The 23,744-nt window shown below is 37.4% G+C and overlaps 2 protein-coding genes across 2 annotated transcripts in view; both read left to right on the top strand.

The window, feature by feature from the left end:
* Positions 1 to 374: 374 nt before the first annotated feature.
* On the top strand, positions 375 to 7,172 carry LOC117983303 (uncharacterized oxidoreductase YrbE-like). The gene is made up of 7 exons (XM_034969805.2): positions 375 to 434; positions 3,099 to 3,198; positions 3,275 to 3,523; positions 3,624 to 3,931; positions 6,355 to 6,594; positions 6,690 to 6,845; positions 7,021 to 7,172. The coding sequence occupies exons 2-7, from the start codon at positions 3,119 to 3,121 to the stop codon at positions 7,158 to 7,160; spliced, it is 1,173 nt and encodes a 390-aa protein (XP_034825696.1). The 5' UTR covers positions 375 to 434; positions 3,099 to 3,118; the 3' UTR covers positions 7,161 to 7,172.
* Positions 7,173 to 21,138: 13,966 nt separating this feature from the next.
* Positions 21,139 to 23,744, top strand: part of LOC117983190 (organic cation transporter protein-like) — a 156,593-nt gene continuing 153,987 nt past the window's right edge. The window contains exon 1 of the mRNA XM_034969670.2: positions 21,139 to 21,247. The gene's annotated coding sequence lies outside the window, so the exon portion shown is untranslated. The remainder of the gene's footprint in view (positions 21,248 to 23,744) is intronic.

Here is a 23,744-nt window from a genome sequence, read left to right as displayed (position 1 = left end):
ACCCCTATTTCACTGCCTTAGGGGTTGAATTTTCAAAATCCCTCCTTAGCGGTACACGTCATAATAGCTATCTACATGCCAAATTTCGGCCCGATCCGTCCAGTTGTTTGAGATGTACGTTGATAGATCAGTCAGTCAGACAGTCAGTCACTTTTTCCTTTTATATATTTAGATCTGTAGAAATTGAATATAATGTTGTTGAAATGTAAATAATTAACAAACAAACAGACAAGACATCGGATTTATAATTTTAAGGATTTATTATTAAACATAATTAATATTATAAGATGGAAATATAATAACATGATAAAGAGAGAAACAAGAAGCATCAACGGGTTAATTGCTTTAGTGCAGACTTCAGTTACATCACAAACAAACTCTTGAGTGGACTATACAGCTACTTAGTTTTCAGTTTACCAGTTATACAGAGTAAGGTAACCAGAAAAAAATTATAATTAAGTACCTCTAGGCTCTAACCATAGAACAGCATAGAACCAACGATAGGAAAAGACATGCTAGGTATAATAATTTTACCAGCTGAAATCTATGGTACGCGACAGGTTGAGATGACAATCGGGGAGGGAACTTCCTGGACACCCGCACAGCCCCCGCGCTATCCCGGTGCCGGGGAGCGCGGGTGACGTGCGGGTGTGTGAGGCGTCCCCCCGCCTGTCAATATCAGTGGCAATGCCCCGATTGCCATCTTGAGCTGTCGCGGACTTGTAGGCCCATTTCGATTAGTATTATTATCGCCAATCTGTATAATCGGGTATTGTACAGAATACCAAGTCAATCTGTAGAATACCTAAAACATTCAGGCAATGTATCAAATATTTATTTCATACAGCTATTTTATTCATTTCCTAAACAGCAATCGGGAATGTACCTATTAAGTTATGGGTGAATATAAATAATCCTATAAGTACAAGTGCGATTATGTTTTTTTTTTTTTTTTTTTTTTTTTTTTTTTAATAGATATAGCGAGCAAGCGAGCAGGCGGGTCACCTGATGTTAAGTGATTACCGCCGCCCATGAACATTTGCAGCACCAGAGGAGCCGCCGATGCGTTGCCGGCCTTTTAGAAATTTGTTATATGTTTGTCATTTAGTAATACAAATGGGTCACATGTGGCCTAGTACTTCAGCGGGGAGGGGCAATGCACGCACAACAGACGGAAACGTTTAAGTGCGGAAACCAGCCCAGAGCGAAGAAAGAAAGATGTGGCCTAGTACGAAATCTGAACACCCCGGCTCCACGCCGTCATGTCGTTGTGATGTTCGGACAGTGTTCGAGATATGAAAAAAGTGCCGTTTGCTCGATCAAGCCGCTTGACAGGCGCATCAAGCAGCTCGATCAATCAAAATAAATGTATGTGCGGCTGCCCAAAGCGGCCATGGCGGTAAGGGCCGGTAAGTGACCAGCCCCAATGTTTCTTACTGTTTGTTTTTAATTTTTAGGATTCCGCACCTCAACAGGAAATAAGACACCCTTATAGGATCACTTCGTTGTCTGTATTTCTGTCTTATCAAGGGAATCGAAACCTGTATGGAAAGAGTCAAAACGGTAGACTTTCAGATAGATATCTGAAACCTACACGAGGTAACCTACACGACGACGCCACAGTTCACGGCAGTTAGGGAACTTCCATGGAACTTCTAACAAAATGTCGAGCACATGTCGAGGCTTCGACGTCACGGGCATTTGTGTCACATGTTAGTACATTTGACGCAGGTATGATTTTACGTAAAAATAGCCTAACATTTGTCATATATCGTCGATTCAGGATCAAACTGAGAGTTCCTTCACCCTAGTTCACTCTGACGGGCAATAACGCTTGATGGCGACACGCAACACTCGTGCTGTGTGTGTGCAGCGCGATCTCTATGGCTAAATGTCCTCTGCTTTAAATAAATACACCTCTATATAAAAAGTGTGTAAGTTCATAATATATTATGTCGCCTGCCAAGTGTCGCGTGTCCTTTTTGAACGGTCGCGTACCGAAATTTCTGCCTTTTTAAAAGTCTAATAAGTAGGTACCTACGTAGGTTTTCAATAGGCTACTTGACTCATATCTAATTTCGTCCAATAAATGATTATTTATTATAGTATTTTGCTTAAGACAACGAAATATATCAATAACAATTATTAAAAACGCAGGATGGATATATAAATCCAATTTTAAAAAATACAGTTTTTATTTTTATTTGAAACGCAGAAAACGCTGTCAGCCATGATGTGACGTCATTAAATATGTAAACAAAGAAATGTCATCCCTATGTCACGCGTGGACTAACGTAGTATCCATATATAAAATTTAAAGTCCTGACTAACTAATATATCAACGCACAGCCTAAACATCTAAACAGCTGGTCCTAGATACATGAAATTTGGTGGGTGTGTTCTTTGTAGGTAAAGAGAAGGTATCCACTAGAAAAGGATTTTTTGAAATTCCACCCCTGAGTGGGCTAAACGGGGGTTTGAAATTTATGAAGTCCACGCGGGCGAAGTCACGAGCATAAGCTAGTTTTTATATATTTCTAAAAACTCATAGTAAACGTAAAAAATTATCGTTTTCTCTTTATAAATTGAATAAGTTATTAAGTAAGACTTATAACAAAGTGATCTTTGCAAAAATAAATTTGGGTTGCAGTCGTTAGTCATATTATAGGATCCCTTTAAGCAAGTCTTCGCGTGTTACGTATATTTATTTCACTGGGCACTCTAATCCACAACTTTCCTGTGGTCTTTATCGATGCGTTTTTACATTCTCGGATGATACAATAACGATAATTACTATATTTTTCATGTAAACTAGCATAGAAGTCATGTTTATTAAACTTTGGGAGGTTATGCTGTTGTTTACAAATGCATGACGTCAGAGCACAGATAATCCATCGGCCAAACATGGCCGACAGTGTTTTCACCTGTCTAAGAAAAATATATTTTTAAATCAAAGTTTTACGGTTTTTAGGGCGCAAAAAAATATAGTGTTAATTTTTTTGATCTAATAGGACAAATATTAACCGTTTAAGACCTACTTAAAAAAAGTGTCAACTAGCCTATTATTTGAAAATGAGGTACCTAAATCTTTTTTTTAGGAATCGAATAAATTACTGTGATGGCTACTAAGAAATTTGCGGGACCCTCTCCATATGGTTTAAAAGCTACTTATCCAGAAGTCGACTTCAGACACATTGAGTAAGATTTTTTTCTGTCATATGTTGTAATTATTAAATGTCGTTAATATTGTTTAAATTTTCAACATTTTAATCAGGTATTTAAACAACGTAACTGCCAAAAAAAGCAAAGCTTCAGTTGCACCAGTAATTGCTGCCATCTTTGGGCTCGGTCGTGCCGGATCCATTCACTTGAGCAGTATAATTCACAACCCACGTATTACATTGAAATATATTGTTGATGATCGTTCTGAAAAATTTACTGATTTGAAAAACTACTGGAAACTTGGCGACGATGTTGCCTGCTTGACGTCAAAAAACGCAGAACGCGTCTACAAGGATAAGTCGTAAGTTTTAATTCATCACGAAAATTGGGTGACCTACAGTCAGATATTTTTTATAATTTTAATTCAATTTGTGTATGATACATAATTATTTCATTTTTAGAGTTACCACTGTCTTTATTAGTTCTCCGACTTATACGCATCATGACATTGTCATTAACTCCATCGCGAACAACAAAGACGTTTTCTGCGAAAAGCCCATTGCTGAGACTATCCAAGAAACGAAAAAGTGCTATGAAGCCGCTGAAGCTAAAGGTCGGGTTCTATTTGCCGCCTTCAATCGACGTTTCGATCCGGCTTACAGAGCACTCAAAGAGCGCGTGAGACAAGGAGAAGTAGGCCATATTCAAATTCTTAAAGTCACAGCGAGGGATTCCCCGCTGCCTTCTGTTGACTACTTGGCTAGCTCAGGTAAGTGCAATAAAAATAGGTTAAGACTACCATAGGTTCAGAAACTAGTTTCTATAGGAGATGCTGTAAGGAACTCTACAATTACCCACTCCTTTTCCAAGGCCTGTTCTTTTCATTATTCTACCTTGTAGGCTGGGATAACTGCAAGCAAGCTTCCATGCAACTTTGTCATGCAAAAATTATCATTTTTGCATATTGATTAATTATGTTCAATGGCAGAATGCCAATGCCCGTTTTTCTGTCGTGCGGTAATTGCGGTACGAAAGCCTGTATAATGGCGCGAAACAACAGTGTGGATGGTTGTGTCGTACCGCTTACGGCGTGTTCACGCATTTTAGCGCCGTCAGTGAAACTTACGAGTAAGAATTTATAAGATACTAGCTGATCCCCGCGGCTTCGCCCGCGTAGATTTAGGTTTTTAAAGATCCCGTATAGCCTATGTCACTCAGGAATAATGTAGCTTTCTACTGGTGAAAGAATTTTTAAAATCGGTTCAGTAGTTCTAAAGATTACCCCCTACAAACAAACTTAACGACATTACCTCTTTATAATTATAATACAACGGGCCGTGCAGCAGAAATCGTAATATTTTAATTTCGCCATAACTTCAAAACCAAACGTCCAATTTTAATCATTCAAAGACCAAATATTATCTCCATAAACTGTTCTTAGTGATGAAATCATTTATTTTGATAAGGATTAATAGCATGAGTAAAATAAACGCGTTTAAATGTAGTCCAAAAAAAATTCAAGATTTTTAAATAAAAAAATGGTTGCTGTGCCTCACTCGACATAGATGGGTATAGTGTGTCGCGGACTTTTTTGTAGATATTTATAAGATCTACAATTAATTAGAACATTTTATGGTTCTATCTTTTATAGTTTAGGCAGCGTACGCAAAATAAGTAACTTTTCTGGTTGATTTTTTACACCTTGTGTCCGAAAAACCCAAATATCTTACGGAACCCTATTTTTTTCCAAAATAAAATATAGCCTATGTTACTCGTGGATAATGTAGCTTTCGAATGGTGAAAGAATTTTTAAAATCGGTCCAGTAGTTTTTGAGCCTATTCAGTACAAACAAACAAACAAACAAACAAACAAACAAACAAACAAACAAACAAACAAACAAACAAAGTTTTCCTCTTTATAATATTAGTGTAGATTCTTCCGGACCATGTTTATGTTAGAAAAGCCGAAAGCGTGCCTATAGTACGCGACAAGTCGAGATAGCAATCGGGGTGGAAACCAGGTGCGGGCAAGCGCGGGCGGGTGCGGGTGTGCGGGGCGTCCCCCGCCTCATACCTCGATTGCCATCTCGACCTGGGGTATAGTGTGTCGCGGACTTTTTTGTAGATATTTATAAGATCTACAATTAATTAGAACATTTTATGGTTCTATCTTTTATAGTTTAGGCAGCGTACGCAAAATAAGTAACTTTTCTGGTTGATTTTTTACACCTTGTGTCCGAAAAACCCAAATATCTTACGGAACCCTATTTTTTTCCAAAATAAAATATAGCCTATGTTACTCGTGGATAATGTAGCTTTCGAATGGTGAAAGAATTTTTAAAATCGGTCCAGTAGTTTTTGAGCCTATTCAGTACAAACAAACAAACAAACAAACAAACAAACAAACAAACAAACAAACAAACAAACAAACAAAGTTTTCCTCTTTATAATATTAGTGTAGATTCTTCCGGACCATGTTTATGTTAGAAAAGCCGAAAGCGTGCCTATAGTACGCGACAAGTCGAGATAGCAATCGGGGTGGAAACCAGGTGCGGGCAAGCGCGGGCGGGTGCGGGTGTGCGGGGCGTCCCCCGCCTCATACCTCGATTGCCATCTCGACCTGTCGCGTACTATGCCTATGTACTCAAACTCACAAACTATTTTTGTATTTTACAACTATGTTACAGTAGCCGGCAAGAAAAAATATTGTACATGAGATGTCAGCTTTGTAGACCGTTGTCTCTGTCACTCAGACAAATGTGACGTTTTGTCGGTCTCAACGACAAAGACAACACTCTTTCTAAAGGTCGATGTAAAATATTTTCTGCCGTGTACTAGATTTTAGTGCTGCGTTTTCTAAGTTTTTATTATTTTACAAAAATCCTATCCTACCTCTACATCATTTTTTATTTCTAAACGAGCATATTCCCGCGACTTCATCCGCGTGGACTACGTAAATTTCAAACCCCTATTTCACCCTCTTATAGGGGTTGAATTTTCAAAAATCCTTTCTCAGCGGATGTCTACGTCATAATAGCTATCTGCATGCGAAACAGCCCGATCCCTCCAGTAGTACGAACTGTGCGTTGATAGAACAGTCAGTCAGTCAGCTTTTCCTTTTATAAATTTAGATTATTTCGATATTTTAGTTCATTATATAGATATTTTTATAAATAGTGATTTTAACTGCAGGTGGTGTATTTCACGATTGTTTGGTACACGATTTCGATGTGTCTTGTTGGGTACTCGGGGAGCTGCCCATCCGTGTGCAAGCCACTGCTTCTGCACTCATACCTGAAGTTAAGGCCATTGACGACTTCGACACAATTGCTTTTCTTCTAACGTTCCCATCGGGCGCCGTAGCTATCGGCGACAATAGTCGTTTCAGTGCATACGGGTATGATCAAAGATTGGAAGTTTTTGGAAATAAAGGTGATTTATCATTTAACAGAAATAAGTGTGACTAGATTTGTAATAATTATATATATGTCGTGATTAAAACTAAATGCTTAATGACTTAATTGCAGGTATGATTAAGGTAGAAAACGAGAGACCCGCTCACTCTATTGAATCTTATATTGGACAGGATGGTATCAAGTTGAACCCTATCTACTATTCATTCCCATCGCGTTACAAGATTGCTTACCAGAATGAGCTTGAGCACTTTTTGGATGTCGTACAGTGTACGTAAAATATTATTATCTGATTATTATGTATTTCATTCATATTTCATAATAGCTATCCACATGCCAAATTTCAGCCCGATCCGTCCAGTAGTTTAAGCTGTGCGTAGATAGATCAGTCAGTCAGTCAGTCAGTCACCTTTTCCGTTTATATATTCAGATTTCTTCATTTTAGATGGAGTTCCTCTTCATGTAACCAGCTGGCAGACACTTGCCGTCAGTAAAATCGCCACTGCTGCTGAAGAGAGTGCACGGACTGGCAAGACCATTGAATTAGACTGGAGCAAGGATGACATCCCGGCAGATTATTCCTAAAATACACAATATCTATCTACACAAATACACAATATATATGTATGAAACAATTTATTTATACCTACCTATTTGATGTTATTTTGTAAGTCGATGAAAAGTTTAAGGCAATTATAGATCCCACCAAAAAAACATTATGTTAATTTGGTTGCCAAGACCATAATGCTATACAAGTTCATAATGCTTTCACTGTCAAAAACGTATGAGTTCTCTAGTAGAGCCAAGCCCCTAGCTGAGCTTCGATTTGTGCTGCCCATGGGGCCTGTCCCAAGTCCAAAGTATGTGCTCTTGACTGTACCACATTTATAACAGTCAATAACAGGTAACTCTACTTATACTTAAGCCCTGACTCTACAAACCCTACATCTTGATAAAAAGTATAGCTTGGCCGTTGAATGTTCGTGAAACTACTTTCTTACTTTTTTTCTTGTAATGTAACCACAAATTCACAGTTTTCGGATTTATTAATTTACTTGTGCTTTAAGACCTACCTATCTGCCAATTTTCATGTTTCTAGATTAACGGGAAGTACCCTATAGGTTTTCTTGATAGACACGACAGACGGATAGACAGACATAGAGACAACGAAGTGATCCTATAAGGGTACCTTTTTTCCTTTTTGGGTACGGAACCCTAAAAAAATCTATTTCACTAGTTAAATTAGAAATTATAATAAAAAATGGATAATATTATTATAGGATGAATATGCACCTCATAGATTTCTTTTTAAAATGTTACAAGTAGGTAGGTACCTAACTGCCTAATGGTTTGTTATTTTAGACTAATTATATTATTATTTTCATAAGCAAAATATTAAATAATTTTTTAGCGTTAGGTTTGCTATACATATAAATGTTATAACGTATACCCACGTAACCAGTAAATGTACCTATTTTATAAAATTGAACCAAGTCTGAAGAAACAATTCTTGCCAAGGAATTTGGGTCCAGGTAAAAGATTTTTTACGGGCCTTCATACGGGGCCGAAATTAAACATGAATACTTGCTTTTACCTCTGACGTAGAACATTCCGCTCCAATACATTCACTTTGAACACAAGGGAAACTTCAGGAGTATAATCGGGCTTAGTAGCATATCTGCTTTAGTGGCTGGCGTGCTGAGACGCGACCACCTACTTACCTGAGTGACAAGTATAAAAAATAGCTAGCTATTTCTAATCCATAGCAATTAATGGGTATCTCTTGTGGAATTACAAATCTAAGCCCACGCAGAGAAATTCGCGAGAGAGAGTCTTGCATAAACTGCTAGTGCTACATAATTCCCTTCAAAGATCTTCTCATGAAAAGAATACGTGGACACTGCAATAGGCAATCCTTTATGAAAAGTTATAATAAAATATTGATTCCTTTGTAGAACATATTATTCTAGGCAAAATACCTATAGTCCGCGACAGGTTGAGATGACAATCGGGGTATGGGGCGGGGGGCGGGGGGACGACGACGACGACGACGACGCCCCATACACCCACACGTCATCCGCGCTCGCCCGCGCCAGTTTAGCGCGGGGGCTGTGTGAGTGTGCGGGGAGTTCCCTCCCCGATCGCGATCTCGACCTGTCGCGTATTACCACCGTTAAACTGTGGTACTACACTTGATGTCAAGTTATCAAGCTCAATTTATCAATCAATAGAGTCCAGTGCGGTATCAGTCAACCCCATCCAATACTACCTACTGACCGATAATTGAACATGTCCAGCGTTAATGAAATTTTCATCTCACGAGGCATTGCACAATATTACTTACTTGCCAAATACATGTATATTCACGATAGTGAAACGGTCAGTAGATAATATGAAGAGTTTAGTTGTGTGAAACAGTCAGTAGGTACATATATCTTTAAAGGCTGTGCCGTGCGAACTCTAGATACTTGAAGGAAAATGAAGATGTAGGTTGCGATTGCGGTCATTGTGTTTCCACAATAACACGTAGATGAAAACTTATTTTACGTTTCTTCGAAGTCACGTTTTTGCTTCGTTTGTGCGCTTTGAAAGGTATAGTACGCGATAGGTTGAGATGGCAATCGGCGTATGACGCGGAGGGACGCCCCACACAGCCGCACGTCACCCGCGCTCGGCCGCACCGGGTTAGCGCATGGGATGTGATTGTGTGCGGGGCGTTCCCTCCCCGATCGGCATCTCGATCTGTCGCGTACTATATCTTATATAATACGAGATTACCTACCTATCTACCTATAGATATAGATATTGAGAATACATCGAATTTATAACATTAACACAACCACTAAATATAGATAATTAGCTGATGCCCGTGACTTCGTCCGCGTGGATTTAGTTTTATAAAAATCAAAAATCCCTTGGGAACTTTTTGATTTTCCGGGATAAAAAGTAGCTTATGTTACTTTCCGTCCTTTCAACTATCTCTGTGCCAAAAATCAAGTAGATTGGTTGCTCAGTTATGGCGTGAAGGAAGGAAAGACAAACAAGCACACTTTCGTATTTATAATATTAGTAGATAGAATATACCAAACCTCATAAAGACAGTTTATAGGTACTACCTAAGTTTACGCATTTGGTTTACGAAGCTGCGTTTCAGCTTTGTAGCGGAAAATAGTTCTTCAGTAGGCAGGTACTAAATTGAAAAACAGTGCCCCAAGAAACAACTGTTCATTAGGCGCATGATTTGACAAGACCATCATGAACAAGCAGTCTTTACCTATTCATTGAAAAACCAATTAAGTTCTTTCTCTATATTGTACAAAATAAATTTGTGGTAGGTAGGAATATAGAAATAGGAATAAGGAAAGGCACACAAATTAAATAGGTAAGTACTACAGGTAGTTGATAGTTCTATCAGGTGTTTCTGACTTTTGTAGTTCAGTTTTTCACGTAGAAAACGACAGTAGAGGAGAGACAAGTTTCGGTGAAGCTGAATGAAGGGACGACGAAGCGAGTCTTCACAGCTTATTTAAAGCAGTAGCCTTTATAAAAATCTGCCGTGTCCACTGCATCAACTACGGCTCAGAACGCGTCGCGAACTGTTCTTCGTGGCCACAACACGTTGTGGTCCAATATCACGGGAGCTACGCTACGACACGAATTCCGTTATGTGGTCGTTCTGTGTTTGCCACAACGTAGCATGGGCGTTTTTATAAATGCCTACGAATTTCGTGATGTGGATGTTTTAAGGAAACCACAACACGTTATGGGCCGTTTTTGGTCAAGCGTTTTCAGTTTTTGAGTAGATAGATACCCAAGTAGACTCCTGAAAGAAGAGTGTTCCTACGATGTCACGCGATTGAAGAGTTGATCGAGGACATGTAGATAGGTACCCACCGTCCACGGCCTACGACATTTCAAGGAGTTTGCATTGACTTGTATATTACTTCCAGTTTGTTATTTTTTAAATTTCGTCATTCGATTGGCTACTATGAGTAGGTTGCAACAAAAGATCTTCCATACTCGTACATTAAGCTCATGCAATTCCGGGCAACAAATTTATTTTCAATAGGGTTTTCATTTTCCACGGCCAGCTACTATTAAAAGGTTAATCGTTCACATAAAACATGGTACAATAAAGAACGTTTCACCATTCATGAGGCACACCGAGTCAGACATCTCACGTTATTATAGTCATAAAGTTCGCCCTTTCCTTGCATAATGACATGACGAATTGCGTTCGCGATATTTTTGTGCTTCTTTATACGATAAGGTCATTACGTCAGTTATGATATTAAACGGAAAGGGGAAATGAAAGTTATCCTGTGCAATTTGAACTGGAAAATGAATAAACTTTTGTCTCTGAAAAAAAGGGCACCATTTCGTTCAGTGCGTACGTTTTTTAAATTTAAAAAGTGGTGAGAAATTTTAAAGCAAATTTGGTCGCAGAGATAATGGAAAGCGCGAGTTTCGGGTAATAGAGAACGTGTGGTTGGCGTGCCAGTGTGAAAAAGTGCAAAAGTTGTTGTAAGCGCCGCATTGTAAATCTGTATGTAAATATACCTATAGACTGAACTGAACAAACAGATTTTTTAAAGTATGAACTTTACTTAGAAATTATTATTTTTCTCCTCTTTGATATTAATTTTAATATTAGATAGAGTATAATAAATTAGTAGGTGGTCTGAAACTTTAATAATTTCATAAAAATAAACGAGCAAATGTTTTCGTCATTGGAGTGCCAGTTCGTGACTGGAATAAATTTCTTCAAAGGGATCGTTTTCAATTTCATGGCTCAATCTTCGGGATCTCTGTGAGAATATGTAAAAGGGCATTTGTCGGTGTCAACACAATGTAATGAGCCCCCTTTCGCATTAGCTAGGTACGTGCCTGCGGACGAAATATCGCTCAAACGCCGTGATATTGAATACTACGCTATTTAAAATAAAATAAGGCTACTAGGCTAGGTCTAGATTCCAAGTAGGTACTGAGATGAAGCTTTGAAAAAAAAATCATTTAGGTACGCAACAATCTCTTCTCCTTGGAAGCACTCGGAAGGTTTTGGAATTAGTTGGGCATAAGCCTAATAACCATTAGTTGCTGATGAGTATTAAAGTTATTTTACAAGCTTTTATTTAACTTGCCGTGTTACTTAGGTATGGTCGAATCTCACAATTGAATTTCAGACCAGTTTTTTCTAACAGATTGTGCTGAAATTTAGAACACGTCATAGTATGTAACGTCGAAGACAATGCAATGATATGTATCATGGTCGCATGAAAACGGTCTCATGATGAAGCCGGGACGCGTAGCCATTCGTTCTCGTAGGTAGGTAACTAACTCCTTACAGGTTGATTTGTTTTTCTATAAAGATGTCCAAACAGGTAGCCATGTTTTAATAATTCTTCCCATATTTTAATAAGGAAGTCGGTATTTTCTTTTTAATAAGGTACTAAATATAATCTTATTAGATTATAAAACCGCGTAGCCTACAGAGACCTAGCGTGGAATATTATTAAAAAAACTTTAATTGACTATGGCTATGTTTAAACTGCAATAGTAACCTGTGTAATATCAGTGTTTATTTTCAGAACATCTAGGTACCGAGTAGAGTTTTCAATGGCAAGTGGCCGATAGGCTATGGTAGGTAGTAGGGTTACCTAGGGCTAGAGAAATAAATAATTTGATGCAGACTATTTTTAATGAAACGGAATGTAGAACACCTAAGTTTTTCAATAAATAATATTTACGTTGCTAGCACAGTAGGTTGCTAGCCATAAAATTAAAGGTCACTTGAAATATTTTTTATTTAATTACAATTAGGTTACAATTTCAGTCTTTATAAGAAAAATTAGCTTAATCGTGCGACTTCATCCGCGTGGACAACACAAATTTCAAACTTCTATTTTACGCCTTAGGGGTTGCATTTTCAAAAATCCTTTCTTAGCGGATGGTCATAATAGCTGTATGCCAAATGTCAGTCCCATCCGTCCAGTAGTTTGAGCTGTGCGTTGATAGATCAGTCAGTCAGTCAGTCAGCTTGTCCTTTTACATACATAGAAGATACATTTGAAAAATATGCGAACATTTTCTTCTCTAGCAATGACTGCACGAGTAAGTGCGCAAACTTGTGGTGCGCCTCATAGGTATGAGGCTGCTAAGAGAAAAGTATGTGACGGGCAATACAAAGGGGATTCCTTATGGAATTATGTATAAGTATCTTACCTATCGGTTGTTGTACATGCTGGCTACAGGTATACATATACACATATAATATAAAAAGAAATAAAATTTTATTCAATAGAAAGTTCAATTTAACAATGTAATAGCCGGCGGATAAACGATGAAAGCGTTATTTTAAAGGAGTTAACTAGCGAAGTAATCATTTATGTTGCATTTGGCCTCCGGCATTAATTAAGGTTTCAGAACCTTGCGACAGACTCGCGGCTCTTATCCTTCTTAGTTTGGCTAAAATAAATCGCTAGAAAATGCATATTGTAAAGGATTTTTAAGTGATAAGTTTATTTTGAGCAATAGATATATCTATTAATTTTTATTTTTCTTGTTAACTCTTCCTAGCAAAATTTGACGGTGGTAGAGTCTTGACTTATCATAAGTAGAGTCACAAGTTAGGTGTCTACTTTTTTATTATTCAGATACATATTAGCCCTTGACTGCAATCTCACCTGGTGGTAATTGACGATGCAGTCTACGATGTAAGCGAGCTAATCTGGAAGGGGTATGGCAGTTCAAACCTACAAGGGATTTTGAATTTGATGAGACATTATTCTTAAAAATTAGTTACATTTATCTTAATAGGTTGCTGGTGGCAATTTAGCTCGTCGATGAGATTATATAGGCTGTGAACTCTTGTTTACATATTTATTTGTTACTTATTATAATGTATATTTTTAAACAATGTGGCAATCAGGTGTTTGACTGATTTTTCAACAAAAATTGTTTAAAATTTAAAAAGTACAGCTGTTCTAAATGATCTGCGGATCAGCACTCAATACACCCAAACGTATTTAATACTTTTGAGTCGAGGTTCCAACGATTAGGTATATAAGTACGAGTGTGTTGCAGCCTGAGACTTATTAGGGTTGGTAGGTAGTTTTTGTGTTAAAACCCGCTTGTCTTTTCTACGTAGCCACAATGGTTTAAGTTCTGAATCAAAATGTGCCAATCTTCTTTCCTTTGACATTGAAGTTGCTTCTATTGTGAATTGTTTTACCGGAACGTCGTGCCATTCGAGGAGTAATAACGTTTGTTTGAGAAATTCAAACGTGAAACTGTTCTATTGCAGGGCTGTTGAGTGCGCAGTGCAGTGAATGGGCGCTGGTAACTTCAAGACTTCTGACGTCTATGCAAGCAGTTTCTGTGTTTTTTTTCGTGTTTTTGTACCATATACCTACCTACTTCAAAGGTTTCAAGAATATAATATGCCCTATCTTAACAAAGGAGATCTACCCTGCCATTTCGTTCTCAGTATCATCTGCATCATCAGCAGCTGTCAGTCGTTTGCATCCTGGAAACTTACATTTTAAAGAGATCACTCTTTGCTACTAGCACATTGCACATTTATTTAATCGCCGCAATTTTCACATTTTCGCATTGCTTAAAGCCTGACTAAAGCGGCTGATATTGGTTCAATAGGCTTTATCAAGCTGTTAAAAGCGTAACGAAGGTCACGGGAATCTGGAATGAAATAAGCTTTGAGGAATGAATGTCTCACAGTGACTAGAAAGGGCCCTTGTTGATGAAGCCGTGTTCGACACAGTGGCGGGGGTGGGGTGAGATTACGACCCTTCTGATTACACAATGTTGGCTTTCATCCCTTGTGCAAGTCGCGCTCCGGAAATCTTTTGTGATTCGACTTCGGTTATTGTGGTACGGCATACTAATATGAGGTATCTACTTGTAGGTGAACGACAACGAAATATTTGACGAGGAAAAACCGCAAACCGCGTGTAGCGTTCAACACAATAATAAACTCGGTTAGCCGAAGCATCGATTTCGCTGTTGCACAATTTGGGCATTGCGGCAAATTGTCATACGTTATTGTACTTTGTTTATTGTTATTAGCGCCTAACTGAAGCTACATTCCGTTTTGGACAATTTAAAGGGGGTGAACTGAGACGTAAATCGTATTTGTGCCGCACGCCGACTCCACGATCTAGTGGACACAGCAAACACACTCGAGTTGCTTCAGTACGGGAGTACAGTACAAACTATATTTCCTGTAAACAATAGCTGTAGCTTCTGCATTAAAATGAGAATTCATACCTATACATATATTCCTATCGCTATAAAATTATTACAACCAACATGACAACCAGCAAATGGTTGTTTTAAGAGAATTGCTTAATAAAATGGGCCATTTCTGGGCTAAAGATTTGTACCAGTATGTCACTGAATCTTTTCGAGTGTGTTCCTGTTCTGATAAGAATACGTAAGAGCATAAAAATAAAAGTTCACATCGAAGGAACAGGGAAAATGTCAAGGAATAATATTTGAGAATCTCGTTTTATTTGACTGCAGACCCTCTGCGAATGGAGACAGAGATTTCCCGAGATGGCCCTATCAAACATTTATGGAGTACCTACATAAAAGGACAACGCTTAAGAACAGTTTCAATAAGTGTTCAAAGTAGTACGACCATGACGAAGTTCGGGCGCGGAGATTATTATTGTAGGTATAGGTACTCGAAGCGCATCTGTTTGGGCTGATCGAGTTTTGAACGTAATGCGCTAAGGCGATACTAAGTATAGTTATTCACCGATCATATTATTATCACTTGCTGATGCCCGCGACTTCGTCCGCATGTAATTAGATTTTTTTTTAAATCCTATGGGAACTCTTTGATTTTCCGGGATAAAAAGTAGCCCGTGTCACTCTCCAGGTCTTTATCTATACCTATGCAAAAAATTAACGTCAATCCGTTTCACCGTTGCGACGTGATTGAAGGACAAACCAACAAACCAACTAACCAACAAACCAACAAACCAATAAACCAACAAACCTACAAACAAACACACTTTCGCATTTATAATAAGGGTACTGATTATGATGCGTCACGACGAGCAAAGTTTATCGGAGTTTAATATCATTCTATTTTGAAAACATTTTACATCTAATATGTTTACTTATCTATCTATGTAAACACTAGGTTTTGAACTTAGGTACAAATCAATGTCAGCAAGTATTTACACACTTGACATCATGACTTGATAAGCAAGACATTATCATCGTCAATCCACGTCGGTCCACTACTACGAATGGATTTCTTCTCAGAATGAAAAAGGTTTATGCCACAGTCCACCAGTCCATAATCCAGGGAAAGTTTGGAAGGAAACATTGCGAAGAAACCTGCTTGTAATGTTTGAAGTCTGCCATTCCGCACTTGGCTCGCGTGGTCGTAAGCCGTGCTAAGTACTTCTAACAAAAGTATGACATACGAGTAAGTACAACATATGTATGTGCAAGAGAGTTTTTTAATAGCAAGATTCCTCAGTTTTCCGATATGGTTATAAAATATGACATGAACAACGTGCATATGGGTTCACGGTAGGTGTTCATTCGAAGTAATTATGCAGTTGAACAAAAATGGACATTGGAGAGTGCCATTCAGTTTCACAGCGTAGTTATCTTGTACCTACGAGCTCCAGTAACAGAAAATTCACGTAGATCTTCGCATATATAGTACGCAACAGATCGATGTACGGCAATCGGGATGGGAACCCCCCGCACACCCGCACTGCCTCCGCGTTGACCCAGTGCGGGCGAGGGCAGGTGAAGTGCGGGTGTGTGGGGCGTTCCCCCGCCTAATACCCTAAATGCCATCTCAACCTCTCGCGTACTATACGAGTAAAAGCAATAAAAACACTCGATACTGGGTTTTAATATTTAACGAGCGCGTAAATATATTTTTTTCGTCTTTGTCACTTCGTTCATAGAATATTTATAGTTTGTAGAGAAGATCACAAAGAAATTTCATATTGGGCCAAACGCGCAAATAGTTCGACGTTCGAATTTCCCCTGTGTAAATGTTATTACAGTACGTGAGTGTTGCAGGTGAAACATTCCGCGTTATACGCTCGTGCTTGAATTGACGACTCAACGTCTTCATGGAGATTCTTAGTTATTGCTAGTTAATGCCCGCCACTTTGTCCGCAACACATCTCTACATATCTAGTATAAAACAGAGTAGCTTCCGGCCATATTCTGTCCCTCTGTACGCTGATCTTGTAAACTACGCAATAGATTTCAATTCATCAGCAGATAGAGTTCATTCATTCAATAGAATTACCTACTCTATCTATTGATGAAAGGTTTATACGTAAGTGTAGTTAGTTTAATATAGTTTAATTTATTTTAGTTTAATTTTAATGTTGTTTTATTTTACTTTACACCAACAGAATTATACAAAAAAAAAATACATTAGGTATTCAAATCCTAGGTGCCAACTTATTATACTTACAATTCCAATTATAGGCGGCTACACCGTGCGAATTTAGACGGATAAGTCGTACGACAGAACTTAGAATTAACAACATATTATGTAAGAAACGCAAAGGTAAGAAAAACAAAAATATTAAGGGTAAGAAAACAAACAACAAAAAACAAAAACGAAAAAAACATACAACACACAACACATACAACCATAAACTGCTAGTACTTGCATCTCTCATTTGAGAGTCAAGTGATTTGACATTTATTTTAACTTTTTCAAATTTATTACAGAACAAATCAGTGGAAAAATATTCCTAACTGTGAATTTCTTGTATAGTCTGCGTAACCTAGGTATGAGGCAATGATGACCGAGATTTCTTCTGTAGATTCGGTGAACAAAAAGTGGAGTAGGATAAAGCGGCATACGAGAGGGGATCTTGAAGGATATTTGGCTGTTTAGTTGAGCCAAATATCCATGTATCCGAGTTATCCATGGCACCGTCTACGAGTTTGTGTAAGAATACCATATCATGCATTTTGCGTCTATCAGACAGTGAGTTTAAATTGAAAATTTTAAGACGAAAAACATACGGTGATCTTTTGTTATGTCCAATGGCGTAAAATTGTGTAAATCGTCTTTAGATACTTTCCAAACGATCTTTGTGTATCTGGTAACTAGGGTTTCAAATCACAGTGCCATACTCCAGTTTACTTTGTACTAGTGTGACGAATGATGTGTTTTTAGTTTTAAGGTTTTTAAGCGGTTTTGCATTTCCAAATAAGAAGCCAAGCATTTTGACGCGCCGATCGGCAGATATTTTCGATGTGAACGATAAAACGTAGTTCTGTGTCAAATGTTATCCTCAGGTCACGGACAGATTCCAATTTCTGTAAAGGACAGTTAATTCATATTTGCCTTCTATTACACTGAGTTTACGTGTAAAACAAATATAAGAACATTTAGTGGGATTTAGGTCCATGCCATTTAATTGGCTCCTATCTATATCAATATCTTCCTGTAGAGAGTGAGGGTCGTCTTCTTTTGAAATCTCTTTTGTGAGTTTCTGGTTGTCCGCGTAAGTTAAAAATTTAGATTCTAGTTTACAACTGGTTGATAAAAATATGAAATTAAAGTGGTCCTAGGATGGATCCCTGAGGGACGCCAGATAAGGCACAAAATGAAACGAGACAAATGGCCCTTATTTGCTGCGTAGGAGCATCTATTAACTAAATATGAAGAGAGCTATGATAAGAGCCAACCAAATGAAGAAAGTTTTGCCCCCAGCAATTTGTGATTGACTATGTTGAATGCTTTCGAGAAGTCTGTGTAGATTGTGCCCAGCTGTCAATGTAGTCTAATTCTTTTGAAATATAACAAAATGACTACACTGACACCACATTAATGATACCGTGCGAAGCCAGGGTGGGTCAGTAGTAATTATATAATTTATAGCCTATAGCACTAGAGGATAGTTGTAGTAGCTATAAGTCCCGCAAATTGCTATTGCGCTGGAACAGTGTCTCATAAACATCAAAATGACGTCATTTTGACATCATTTGACGTATATTTAAGTAAAAATATATCATCAGCTCGAAACTTTAGTCTAGTGCTGACGTCACTAAAATGGCGGCCACGCGCTTTAGCAATTTGCGGGACTTATATCTATCAGCAAAAGATTTTTTGAAATCGGATGAGTAGTTTTGGAGATTACTGCCTACATCCAAAGTTACAAACTTTACCTCTTTATAATATTAGATCTTTAATGTAGATCTGCATAATAGTAGATACAAATACTGCCTATACTTTGATTGAGGTATAACGCACTGCAATGTTCGTGGCCACTCCACTTCGTCCAAGTATAAATAAAATATATAACGTTATAAAAAACAGAATAATTACTTTTACCCAAATAAACATTAATTGTAAATTGCTTTTCAGAATATCAGACAACTGCGTCACCTGTGTCGTGGCTAGCTTCCGGAAAATAAAATTTATGAAGAAACTTTGTTAAGACTGATAGGCAGATTTAGAAATTGAATAAGAAAGTGTAATTTGATTGACATATCTTTTCTTTTTTTGTTTTTTATTGTAAGGGCATCTTTAACTTTTCGTACCTAATAATATGAAATTTATTAAAAAAATAAACTATCTATTTTATTCGTCCTTTTGAAACTATGTACCTAGTACGTATATAGTCTACACCAACTTAATTTACACTTTGTTGGTTTATTGATTTGTCCTTCAATCACGTCGTACGTGACGTCGACGAAGCCGAAAATAAATAAATCCAAACAATTGTACTTGTACATAATCAATCAATATAACGTTGTAAAAATCATGTGTGATTGTAGCACGAATCCGATTACTATTAGACCTCGGTAGATGAAGCCTTTCGATCAGTGCAACTGGGATTTGAGTATTCTAGAAATGTGTGGAAAACATCAGTAAGGGAGAGAACAAGAAAAAGTAATACGTGTGTCGCTTTCTCTTCATTCACGGCCTCGAGCCGGGGATTATCGCGCTCTTTCGTGATTATGATTAAGCGCTGCCAGGTGAGAAAAAGTCGGAACGAAATTAAAATTATATTCCACAAGCTCTGATTATGTTGCTAAAATATTTTCAAGGTAAAGGGAACGGCGAAATTACATACGAATTGTCAGACAAAAATAATAATAATCCACACTTCAATATCCATACTTAATTTTTCTTCTTCTTAATACTGAGTGCCAATAAGCTTCTCAGTTGAACTAAGATCTAGCCTTATTTTTGACTAATTAGGAATTTTACTTTAACCTAAGTTTATATACTATTATCTTGTATACCTACTTACTAATAAATTTTCCACTAACACATCTTAGTATTTATTGATTAGAGATACACTTTGTTCACGTGTTCTTTCAGCACTTGCACTAGATAATTAATTATTTTCACTAATCACTATGCACTTATCATCTACATCACTACATCACATCACTACAAACTCAAAAGGTTTAATCCTTTAACCTTCTTCTTAATACTATACATGCAAAAGTGTCGTCTGTCCGTCTGTCTGCTTGCTTTTCACGCGCCCCCCCCCCCTTTTAAACGATTTCTGTGAAAGGTCAGAGTTTAAATCCCGGAGACGAACTTTGGCAACTTTTTATCCCAGAAAATCCAGAAAAAGAGTTTCCATGAGATTCTTAAAGAACAAAATAAAAATAAAAAATCGGTTAGTCGTATGTCGTATTTTCATGGCATCGGCAAGTTTTTGATTTAGTCAGAGGGAAAAGGGAAAATTAGCCGCCCATACTCTATAAAAATAAATTAATATCTGCTGTTCAAAACGTGTAGTTTAAATGTACTAAGTACCTGTAGATAATTACATACAGTACAATACTTATAATACATATCTATAGGTACCTAGATACCTACCATGCCACTGATTATGCTAGGTACTTATAGTATTATCGCAGCCAGGTGGCTCTAATAGAGTTATTTGTCATCCACGTATACACAGAAACGATTCCATTTATCAAAACAATATTTACAATTTCGTACATTACTGACTTTACCTTAACAACATTAATTAATGAAGGTCGGATAGAAAATTCTTTTTACAAAAATGTATGATACATGTACCTACCTACCTTTGCATTTTGCATTCTGATGCAATCAAGGATAAGTAGGTATATCCTTCGATGCAAGTAAAATGTTTTTCATGTCATGTTATTTTTGAATAACAAAGTATTTTTGCATTTTGACTTGATCAAAATCGACGAATAAATATAATTATCCACAAATTTTTAATTTAATGTTGTTTTTTTTTTCAACTTTTAAATTAGATATTAAAAAATATTTCTTTGTATATTCGATCGTATTAAATAATACATACCATTTTATTTTTATTTATTTATAGTATCTAAGTACAAGTTAGCCCTTGACTGCAATCGCACCTGGTGGTAAGTGACGATGCAGTCTAAGATGGTAGCGGGCTAACCTGGAAGGGGTATGGAATTTTGAATAAATCCATGCCCCTTTTGGTTTCTACACGGCATCGTACCGGAACGTAGTAAAATCGCTTGGCGGCACGGCTTTGCCGGTAGGGTGGTAACTAGCCACGGCCGAAGCCTCCCACCAGACCAGACCAGAAATTTAGAAATTATAAAATTCCAAATCCCTGCCAGGAATCGAACCCGGGACCTCCCAATATTAAGACCACAGCGCTTACCACTGCGCCAGGGAGGTTTTCAAAATTACAATTATTAAACAAAATTTAATATAATTAAATATATTATTATTATGATGGTATAATAGTGTTGGTAGTTCACTCTGGTATCAGTGAAACTGTGAAACTATAAAACTAGCAATTTTTTTCAAACTATTTTTGTGCTGTCTATTAGGTACCTAATACTTAACAAATAATCCGGTAGCGTAGACTTGATTCACCTGGGTTGATTCAACTAGGTGAATAAAGTATACTAGTTACTTTGTTGATTTAATTCACCTATAGTGGTACCTAAACATTATTTTTATTTTTATATAGCTAACGTAGATCTGAAAGTGTCTGAAATTTATTGTAATGGCTTTTGGAATGGTAAACAACAGATGGAATATCACCTGAAATAGTGTGGGTCGTTTGGTTGGACGAAGTTTTTGTTCTGTGGCGGGGCACATAACGAGCACCTGCGATCTCATCTACATAATATGGACAAGTCGTTGAACTTGTGAGTTGAGGTTGCCGGACAGTTTGGGAGCTTTTCCGCTCTCTGAGATTGTCTAACATTTTGAAACCCAACACTTTTTTTCACTGAATGTAAGTTTTCAATATAGGTGGCTGAAAAGGTGTCGGTGCCGTGCGATTGCAAAACTTAAAATAATTGAAGGGAACAAGGTGGGAGATCGACTATCTACGTGGATTTGTCATCATTTAAATCGTCAATCTACCAATATATATAATAACAAGCTGTGCTCGCGACTTCGTCCGCGTGGATTAGGTTATTAAAATTCTCGTGGGAACTCTTTGATTTTCCGGGTTAAAAAGTAGCCTATGTTACTCTCAAGTCTCCGTCTTTCAACTATTTCTATGCCAAGAATCAAGTCGATTGGTTGCTTAGTTAGGGCGTGAAGGAAGGACGAACAAACACATTTTCGCATTTATAATATTAGTATAGATTAACTGACTGACTAATATATCAACGTACAGCTCAAGCTGATAGGTTGGAAATTCGAGATTTGGTATGTAGAAACGTAGACCCAGAGTAAGCAAATATTTTCGGAAATTCTACTAGAGTAAAAGCTGGGGCGTGTAAGCTGGTAAAATTGAACTCAACACTCAAAATTGTTACCAGTAAACTTTTTTATGGAGATGCCTAATAACTATAACTTGATGTGATAACTATATAAAGTTACATGGGTCAATATTTTACATCACCAAGAATTTTCACTAACGATAAGAAAAACAAATGCATCAATAAACACGAATCAGAAAGTGTTCAAATATTTGGGGGTTGATTGTCCTTGTTTATAGAGTCGTTACTAAAAAAAGTGTACTGAAACAAATGTTTACAGCTTCACGGCTTTTTATGTAAGGGGAAGAATAAAGTAAAGGAATAAAATCTTTACTGTGCGTGTGACAAAAGCCTCGTATGTACCTTTTGTGTTAGAAACTAGCCTTTTGTGGAGCTAAAAAATTAAGGAGTCTATCCCACACCTAAGAATACTAGAATCCTCAGTTCAGACTTCAGGGTGCTGGTTTCATCACTGACAAGTGACAAGCCAAGTTAAATACTACATAATAAGAAGTTACTAAGTACTACTTAATAAGAATAAATATGTATTGCACTTATTACCCAACACACATGTCTCTCCAGTCACCTGAGGTTGCCTGTTGGAGATTGCTTTACGCAATAAGGCCGCCTTTACATACTATTTGTTCTTAGAGTTTAGTTTCCTTGTGTTTTTCATCTATCTACAAATAGAACTGTTGAAAAGTTGTAATTTTGACTGTCAAACGGAACGCAGCTTCCTAAACTCGGTACTCTAGTAAGATTGACGCCAATGAGGAGGTTTCCAGGCAACGTTCAAGAAAATTTTCATAGATGGCGCTGAAAACTCCCACCACTAAAGATGAAAAATAATACCTACCTATATCTATATCATCTATGCCTTAAATTTTTAAATTTAAATCGGATGCGAAATTAATTAATTACTTCTGTTATACATAGTTCACAGATTTTGTGGAGAAGAAACGTAAGGAAAATTGCAGTGCACGCTAGCTCTTACTCTTCATCTATGTCATTGATTGACATGACCTAAACATAAAGCTTCATCATTTCAGCATCATTTGCTTTAACGGTGAAGGAAAAACATCGTGAGGAAACCGTCATGCCTGAGAGTTCTCCATAATGTTCTCAAAGATGTGTGAAGTCTACCAATCCGCACATGGCCAGCGTGGTAGACCCAAAACCCCTCTCAGAGAGGGAGACCTGTGCTCTGTAGTGAGCCGGTAATGGGTTGATCATGATGAAACATTAAAGCATAGATCATAATATAGATATAGGTATTATTTTTATCTTTAGTGGTTGTAAAATTCAGCGCCATCTATGAAAATTTTCTCGAACGTTGCCTGGAGACCTCCTCATTCTATAAATCCAACGCAGAACCTGGTCAGTCACTATACTTAAAAATATTTTTTTTTGTAGTATGCAAACTTGGATGAATTAACCACTATGCAATCTATT

The sequence above is a fragment of the Maniola hyperantus genome, chromosome 6 (genome assembly GCF_902806685.2).
Source record: "Maniola hyperantus chromosome 6, iAphHyp1.2, whole genome shotgun sequence".
Classification (NCBI taxonomy): Eukaryota; Metazoa; Arthropoda; class Insecta; order Lepidoptera; family Nymphalidae; genus Maniola; species Maniola hyperantus.
The sequence above is the reverse complement of the archived record's forward strand: the minus strand, read 5'-3'. Positions and strand labels throughout refer to the sequence as shown.